Below are 9359 nucleotides of genomic sequence, written 5' to 3' on the forward strand. Positions count from 1 at the left end.
TTGAGATTTTTAGTGATAACCCTTATGCAAACCAATAGAAGAAGGCCTTTGCTGAGGCCAGATATCAAGAATCTATGGAAGTGCAACTTTTGAGCAGTGAAGAAAATGAGCATGAACAAGGAGACCCTCCGATGCAAGAATCGGTAAGATCAATAAATGAAACACATACATGTCAAACTAACTTGCAGGAAAATAGTGAGGTTGATCGAGAGCACATGTCCAACATGATGGCGTGTGTTGATAAAAAGAATAATGCGGGGAATAAGAGGAGGGGGATGCTACCTTAACATGAATATGGTGATCTCATGGAGCTCATAAAAGTTCTACACAAAATAATAGCGATGCAAAGCAATTGTCTATAGTTCATACTAACAAGCAAGGAACATCAAAACACACAAGTAATCATGATATTGTTGTTCATGAATCAATGTGTTAATTCAATGTTCCCGTTGCCAGAGTTTAGAAAGAATGTCGGGTCAACTCATTTGAACGGCTTGAAAAATGAGCTGCCTTTTTCCTTCTTAGAAAAAATAAGCCATACTCTAAATCTGACTTTTAAATCAATTAATTCATAAAATAGTTTAGAAGCCCTAAAGCATAAAGAAAGACAGCTTATAGGAAAATTTGGAGAGAAGAGGACTTATTTTTTTAAGCTGCCAAAAAAACTGCATGTTGTAGGGTATACCTGGCCATGGGGAATCCGGCCTGCCGGGCCGGGCTTGTCCGCAGGTCAGGCCTGGGCCCAAATTTTGAGCCCGAAGGCCGGTCCGGGCTTGGGCCTAGCATATTTACATTTTAGGGAAGAGGCTCGGCCCAAGGCCCAATGGGATTTTCCATTGATGGGCTGGGCCGGGCCCATGCCTAGGTTTTCTCTCACGGGCTTTATCAGGCCTGGCCCGGCCCGACTTATGGCCAGATATATGTACGGTTTGTCTGGCAAGCGGGTCCACCTCTCCATGGCCCCAAAGACGATAACGTAACGGTCCGGATGTCACCGGCGGGCCTGGCCGCCCAAACCACGCCACAGGATAAACCCCTCCCGGACGAAACAGCCCCGTCTCGGCTCGGCCGTCCACACCCACCCACCCACGCGCCCGTCCCCAACCCGTTCGGCGAAATGCCGCCGCCGCTCTCCGTCTCGCTCCCGTCGCCGCAGCCCCTCTCCCTCCTCCCGCGCCACGCCAGGGCCGCCCACACCCACTCCCTCGCCCTGGCCCCGCCCCTCTCCACCAGGGCGCCGCCCTCCTCCGCCTGCTCCGTCGTCCCCGCGCGCCACTCCGACTACTTCGACCCCCGGGCCCCGCCGTCGCAGCGCGACGCGTACGGGCAGCCGCCTCTGGAGAGGGATCCGCCGGTGCCGGGCGGCCAGGCCGGGCGGGTGTTCGCCAGCTACAGCATCTACAAGGGCAAGGCTGCGCTGGCCTTCGACCCCAGGCCGCCGCAGTTCGTGCCGCTCGAAGTAGGTAGAGTGTGGCGCGCCATTGGGCGTCGTATGCCGCCGTGCTCTGTCATTTCATTTTGTGTTGATGGGTGTTTCGTTCGGAATTCGCAGTCTGGGGCGTACAAGGTGGCCAAGGAGGGGTTCGTGCTGCTCCAGTTCGCCCCCGCCGTGGGGCCCCGGCAGTATGATTGGACTCGCAAGCAGGTGATACTGGGTTTTCCTCTGCCTTGTCCAATTTTCTGTTGAAATGCTCGTTCATTCCCGCGTCAAGTTAGAAACTTCCAAGATAAACTAGTTAGAGAAAGGTGTTGAGATTCACAATTTTTTTTCAACACAAAGAAGCAAATGTTGGCATGTTGGAAGCTGTTAGCCTGTTCATGCCATTTTGAGCTGACTCCTGACTGGGTAGTTTCTTGGTTTGTAAGTTAATATTTCGAAACTGGGAGCATGTATTATAGGTTCTATTTGTTTGTCTGGTTTCTTTGTAAGATCTTCATTCTTCCGTAAACTCGGATGCTTTATGTTTGCAGTTACCAAAAACTAGTGTGTATGCACGTCTTAACAGTATGGTGTGGTTCCGACAAAAGGAAAAAAAGACATACATTACTTTGAAAAATGAATTCCGAGCGAAAATTTATATTGTTGATGTACGCGAAATGAAGTTTAGAAATTTACTAATTGGCACAATACAACCACTACCCGGTGTCACCAAGAATTTTTCTAAAAGAAAAGATGTACGTAGTGGAACCCACAAATTGTTTACTACTCCCTCCGTATCAAAATATAAGACGCTGACACTACGATTGTGTCTAAAAACGTCTTATATTTTGATACAGAGGGAGTACAACTTTAGTTTCTCCTCCCGGACCATCTCCGGCATCGGCTCACAGCCTACACTTTCTTTTATTCATCACAACCTGACAATTGCAACATGGCAGAGGGGGGCATAGTTCTTCTTTTCTGGGAGGTATGATGTGATGGTTCCAGAACCTAGTAGATTCAGCTGTGAGCTACTGTTCATAGCGAATCCCTCTAATCCCAGTTGTTCGATTTTAGGAGAGCAGTCGCTAGGATTGATGCTCTAGGTGCAATCAAACACTGCTACACTATATAGTACTCCCTCTGTAAAGAAATATAAGATCGTTGAGATTACTAAAGTAGTGATCTAAACGATCTTATATTTCTTTACAGAGGGAGTAGTATAGATAAGCAAATCTATATTGTGTTCTTTACATGAACTTATTTCGTTGTGGTGCAGGTGTTCTCATTATCTGTCTGGGAGATGGGAACCTTGCTTACTCTTGGTCTAACAGATTCGTGCGAGTTCTTTCATGACCCTTTCAAGGGGAGGAGGTTAGTCTTGTGTGCTATATCTAACTACAAGCTCCTTCTACAGAAGCGTGTGAATAAAACATGTGTGGATCATTATCTTAAATGCAACCTTTTGTTATTGCTATGGGCATCCTCAGCATGATTATTACCTTATATTGCCAATCCAATTATTTAGAAAGACTTAAATATCAGCAATCAAATTTCTCCATTTCTGTGTATTTTGCATTGAAGTAAAATAGTCTTGGAACTTTACAAGTGCGCCTTATGCTTAGTAATTCCCTTGGCCTACCATATAGTTGAAATAGGATGGCAATATGAGAAGACGCTTTATTTTCTTCTTTTGATCAAGATTATTAATTGCCAAAAGAGAGACTTTGTTCAAGATACCATTGTGTTAACATGTCTATCAAGCCAAAAAAGGTTGCTAGTTAATAAAATGCTCTTTTACTTCAATGTTTGTAATAAAGTTTTCCCAAAATTCATTATCTGTAGCATAACTTACCAGGGCTTCAATAAATTTCATATTCTTATGTTATTTGTTTATGTATTTTATTTTGAAATATACCTGTGTATTTTACTTCTCGAATTGTGAATAAAATAGCCTTAATACTTAGTATTGTTCTATACAAACAGCGATGAAGGTAAAGTGCGCAAGGTTCTAAAGGTTGAGCCAACACCAGATGGCAACGGTCGCTTTTTCAACCTCAGTATGTAGTCGCCATTGCTCTGCTACAAATTCTACTTGCTTGTGAATCTATGTTCCCAAATTGATCTGATCATCTTTTTTGCTTCTAGGTGTTCAAAACCGTCTTTTGAACGTTGATGAGAACATTTACATCCCTATAACCAAAGGAGAATATGCGGTCATTGTATCGACTTTCAATGTACGCATCATTCTGCTAGAGCTTTTCCTTTACCATTCAGTTATAGATCATTGAGGTAGTTTGAGCTAACTGCACGAATTATAGTTTGAACACCACTTGATTCTACTTCCATCAGAAATCACACTGTGTCCTCACATATGGCATGGCCTATTTTCCGCCACGATTGTTTATGGAGGAGCATGTCAGCATGTAACAAACTGGCAGTAGATGTGTTTCGGTAACAACTAGATCTAACGTGTGTTGATGCTTGCTGTATTTCTTCCTTTAGCCCACCATTTTGTGGTATATAATTTGTGAAGCGTGGGACCAATAGTAACATTTCGGTAGACAGGTTGCCCTTTTTAGGTAAATGCAAAAACCAAACCTGTTCCTTCATAATGTCTGAACACATTGTTGTATTTGCAGTACATCATACCGCACATCATGGGCTGGAGCACGTTTACAAATTCTATCAAGCCCGAGGAGTCGCAGCCATACAATAGGCCGCAGTCCTCTCCCGAATTGGAGTGGCGAAGGTGAAGAATGACAACGCTCTCGGACGGAGATGGCAGGAAGAATGATACTTTTGGTGGTGTTCCTTCCAGAAAAGAAATTCTTGGTGGTGGTGTTTGGAAAGTATTTTGGTGCATAATTTGGCTGGTAGTTTCTGGTTTAGTTATTAGGAAATTAATCCTTTTGGTTCTGCCATATTCGTTTGGTTTCTCATTACAGCAGGCTGGAGTTGTGTTAGTCAAATACCTAGTCCTCACTTCTTAATGCAGGAATGGCTTACATGAGACTTATTGTAGCAATTTTTGCCTGGAGGTATTGCAGTACCCCGTATGGATCATGGATACCTGCATCAGATACCCGAAGCTCTAAAGCCTGAACTGTTTTGCATTTGCAATCCAAGTTGTTCATTTGCTAATTCTGAATTCAATATTGTGAACTTCTCATATACTGAAACTCGAGTCACATATTCCCAACATTTCTTGCGTCCTTATTGAGTAAGGTCTGTGCTACCCTGCTCTCTGATTTGCCTATTTAAAAATTACTCCCTTCGTCCCATAATGTAAGACGTTTTTTGACATTACACTATTTATTTGTGATCCTTGTGAACCAAACCAGTATTTGTAATCCAAGATGGTTGTTGTATTTCGATACTGGCAAAAGTCTATTTCAGAACAATCTCAAAGGAAACTTTATGACATACTCCCTTCGTCCAGAATTATTTGTCACAAAAATAAATGTATCTAGATGTTTTTTAATTTACATTCATTTTTATCCATTGCTATGACAAGTTATTCCTGACGGAGGGAGTAGATTTTTTCACCTGCTGAGATGAATAAAATTGGTTGGATCATCTCAATTCTAAAATATATGCATACTTTTGCCCCGTTCGGATCCCCTCCACTCCGCCGCTCCGCTCCGGGAGCTGGCGGAGCTGTAGTTAAAAAGGATGGAGTTGTAGTCCTTCAACTCCGCAGCTCCTCGTATTTTGAGGAGCCGGCGGGTTGCCGAACAGTCCCTTTATGTCTGAAGTACTAAATCTGCACTTAGGAGAGAGGACTTAGTAGGTAACTGGATACGATGCAAGAAAAAGAAACATATCATTTGCATCTAATAAACAGTGATTTTGGTGTAATCTGTACTGTATTTCCTTGCAATCTCTGGTGATAAGGAAGGTTATGGATCATCACATCCATGTGGGAGCCCTGGGATTAGAGAGGAGATCAAGATAATGCACGGGCTAAAGTTATTAATCATCTTCAATCTCTAGCAGTTACATAACGTCATCCACCAAGCAACATTCATAGCTCCATTCCTTACAAAATATGAATAAGCCCATCTGCAAAGTGAAACCCAAGGAAAAATAAGGGGAAGAAATTGCCGCGCACGGCGTGCCACATCTCCGTACCACGCGCATTCCATTCCCCTAGTTTCCTCTCATTCATAACCTATATATTTCTGTTCGGACCTTTAGCTGTAATGGATAGTGCTTTGTTTGATTAATTTATTGTTTGGTTTAGGTATATTTATTTGTATGTATTTTCATGCATAGATCAATCATTAGTGCTGGCTACCAAAGCCTCATCTATCAATATAGGTCACTCAGGTGCATCGACTAGATTCTATTCGATTAGTCACTAGGGGAACCACAATGACCGAAGCTACGTCAAAGTTTCTGATCATTTGTTTGTTCGAGTCATGAAGAACAATGATTGAACTAGGATAAATAAAGTGAGGAAAGCGGCATCATGAGATGATTATACAACTATCAAAATTTTCAACCATCCCTATGTGCATATAGAAAACTACTCACACATATATTGGAGAAACATCAGAAACAACATAGGAATGGTGATGATGTGATGCTTCATGAAATGGAAGGAGACGAATAATACTGGTCTAATCTGCTCCGAACATTGGAGGTGTGCTAGGTATTCATAATGATGAAGTACTCTCCTACAAAGTGGAATTGGTGGCTCCTTAGGTGGGCAGACTATGAAGTCAAGTCAGTCGCCTAGTTATGCCGCCTAGGCCCCTGGGCCTCTGTCGGATGACCCAATTCTCCAACATGTTTCTCCTCCCTCTGAAATATTCTAGTATGTCCAATTTCCAGTAAAATTGATGTTTCATGTACATCGACAAATAAAACATGGTTTATCATCGAAATGGTGTCAGTAACACACTTTTAATTCATACCTCAATAAATTCAGTAAATCCCCATAAATAAATAAATCAAAATGATGATTTGTTCTTGACATACCATTTGTTTGCCATTTAAGAAAAATAAAACAAATGCTTTCATAAGCATGTACACCATCGTATATGTGAGCTCTTTTGTATTGGCACTCATTCATTTTATTGACTCACTAATACCATAGCTCGTGCCGGATTATTTCACTAGTATTGCACATTAATTTTGTACTAGTGCTTCTTAAAAATTTGTATTCGTGTCCAATATTTTAGAGATATGTTCATGTGCATGCACGCTATTTGACTATGTGCATTATTAGAAACTAATGGACCTTGTAACAAAATTCTCTTGTTCTAATCAAAAGACCAATTTCTCAAAATAATAATTAGAAAGTAATTGAACATAACTACTAGTCTCTATATTTTCCCACAACTATTTCATATTGATGATGTAGATGGCTTGAACGAGAAGTATCCCACCCAACTCGTCCTCTCTTTACATATGTAATATGAGTATGAGCATACGTTTCAGTCGTTCACATCGTTTTCATTTACATGTAAGCTAGAGGATTCATGCACTCTAGAAACCTTTGTTGAAATATTTGTAGATGGTACACTTTAGAGCTCTCGAGCAAAATATTCAAAGATACCATAATAGACATGATCATATACATATATAATAGAATTCACTAACACATAAATTAACCTCGAGGTATGCATTTTTTTTGTGGGCTAAGACGGTAGGGGACTTTCAGCTTGTGTTTGGAGTCGTGGTGTAGTTTGGTGATCCAACTGCTAACCAAATTTGGCCTATTTTTCTACTTTGCTAAGTAAATTCTCCTTTTAGAGTTATTTTCTCAAAACATATTATAATCGAAGTTTGATAACCATTAATCAAGACTTAGTGAATGGTTTTTAGGAGCCACATATCAAACTAAAACAAGTAACACAATGTCTTTATGTAAACTATTATTTAAATTCATTGCAATAGTAATGAGAACCATATATACTAGAATTATGTCACAAGTAACATTGTATTATCATATTTAGCAACAAAGGATTGTATTTAATTTTGCTAAGTGTAATAGAAGACGACCTAGGTAGAGGCTATAACTTCACAATTAATGAGGAATCAAAATCACCAAAAAAATCTCACGAACTGCATATTTTTATACCTTATTTTTATATGTATGATATGTAGCTTAATGCACTACATTGTACTTTTCATGTTGTAATATATATTAGAAATCTGTTCATGACACTTTTTAAATTATTGCTTAATAAGCTTATCAATAATGAATATATATGTTTAATAATTTGATTTAAGAGGATTACATTTGTTACTTGTTAGTTGATTTTGTCAATGATTCTCAACCAATAGTATGAAGAAGCCTTATACGATATTCAACATTATATGAGCCTTGAATATAGAAAGGGGCTGTAGAGATGTGGTGTTATCTAAATGGAGTTCGTTGTCAGAAATCGAGGCTTTCCTTGTATAGAGGGTTCAAGATTGGTTAGCGAAAGCTCTAATTTGATTGTGATTTTTATTAATTTATCCATAAATCAATTGCAATTTGTATTTCAGCCCATGATGTTAGAAATGTTTCCTATGCTTTGGTTACATGTTGTAGCTAGTGTTATATAAGGTACCGATCCTTAGGAGAGGAACAATGAATATGATTGTATAACGTTGGCATTTTGTAAGTTATTTCTTTATTGCGGTGGCATTTTTTGGCGAGGTGAAATTGGCAATTTCTTATATCAAACTAAGCCAATATAATAAATGTTGCGTCGATCGAAGTTCTTGAAATGAACAAAACTATCTTTACAATGCATTAGCAATTGTTGATTAACTTCGATCTAGTTTCAGATGTACATATAGCCTTCTTCCGTAGAGGCCCTGTGACTTACCGAATCCAACAAGTAAATTAAGTTTGCTAAAAAATATCTGCAAAGATGTGAATTATAATTTAATACATTTATTGTTTCAATAAAAAAACATCTCCTTTTTTGTAGTCTACGTAACACCGCAAATGGTAATAATTCCAAATCCAACCAGTTTGTTTGAATTTAAGCAAAACTCTAATATAAGAAAAAACACAATCATGCTCAGTCACTTCATAAAACTCCTCATTCACAACCAAAACTCTAAAAATTAAAGGCCTGACATTTGAGGAAAGGTTTATATATAAAGCAGAACTGCTGCAGCCAACTTTACTAATACTTCTACAACCAACAAACTGCTAAGCCTCTAATTATACCTTCTACTTCTTCACAATCACCATTGGAATCACTGTTATTAGAGCTAGCAGTATTTGAAACATGACACTCTCGTGAGTACATGGTCCTTGTTTTGTTTTGTTTCTTGCTTTATTTTTCTGTTGGCATAGATACATACATGTTTTCTAGTCTTTTTTCTATGGTTGTCTTTTTAGAAATATCCGTTTGTCTCCAAGGGGCACTACATGTAATTTGCTTTGCTTTCGGCCCAGCTTTGGAAGATTGCACTGGCCAAACAGATCGTCTAAAGCAAGATTCTTTGCCAGAAAGAAGGAAATGAGATGTTAATATCCAAATAAGTGTCTCAACCTTAATACAACTTTATACCGGGTGTAGATGATTAGCTTGTCCATGCCATCCTCCAACTATATAATAACAATAATTACAAATGTTACAATGCAATGATGTGTTGATATAGATGATCGTAAACCTAAATGTATAGCTTTTTTCTACCAGAGTTATCTCCCAATCTTCTATGTGCATTTTGTTTCGATCTTCTTCACGACTTCTGTCCTATGGATTGCGCTAGTGCACTGAAGAATACTTTGCCCCCATTCTCCATCCTATTCCTCACGCTTGACTGCTCGAGCACAAAGCCATTCCGTCCTCTGTTGTCCTTGCACTCTCGAGATGGTCACCGCCTCGTGCTACCGCCGGCTCGGCACGCCGCCAGAGAAGGGAGAAGGAGTGAGGGGGGGGGGGGGGGGGGGGGGGGGGGGGTTACCGTGTAAAGGGCACAC

The 9359-nt window shown here is 40.1% G+C and overlaps 1 protein-coding gene across 1 annotated transcript; it reads left to right on the forward strand.

The window, feature by feature from the left end:
* The first annotated feature begins 1018 nt into the window (after window positions 1-1018).
* On the forward strand, window positions 1019-4594 carry LOC125522003 (single-stranded DNA-binding protein WHY1, chloroplastic). Its single transcript, XM_048687065.2, has 6 exons — window positions 1019-1459; window positions 1553-1645; window positions 2700-2794; window positions 3407-3480; window positions 3569-3657; window positions 4063-4594. Exons 1-6 carry the CDS (start codon window positions 1118-1120, stop codon window positions 4174-4176), a joined length of 807 nt encoding a protein of 268 aa, XP_048543022.1. The 5' UTR covers window positions 1019-1117; the 3' UTR covers window positions 4177-4594.
* Window positions 4595-9359: the final 4765 nt, after the last annotated feature.

This window comes from Triticum urartu, chromosome 7A, assembly GCF_056163025.1.
Source record: "Triticum urartu cultivar PI428250 chromosome 7A, HENAU_Tu73, whole genome shotgun sequence".
NCBI classification, from domain to species: Eukaryota; Viridiplantae; Streptophyta; class Magnoliopsida; order Poales; family Poaceae; genus Triticum; species Triticum urartu.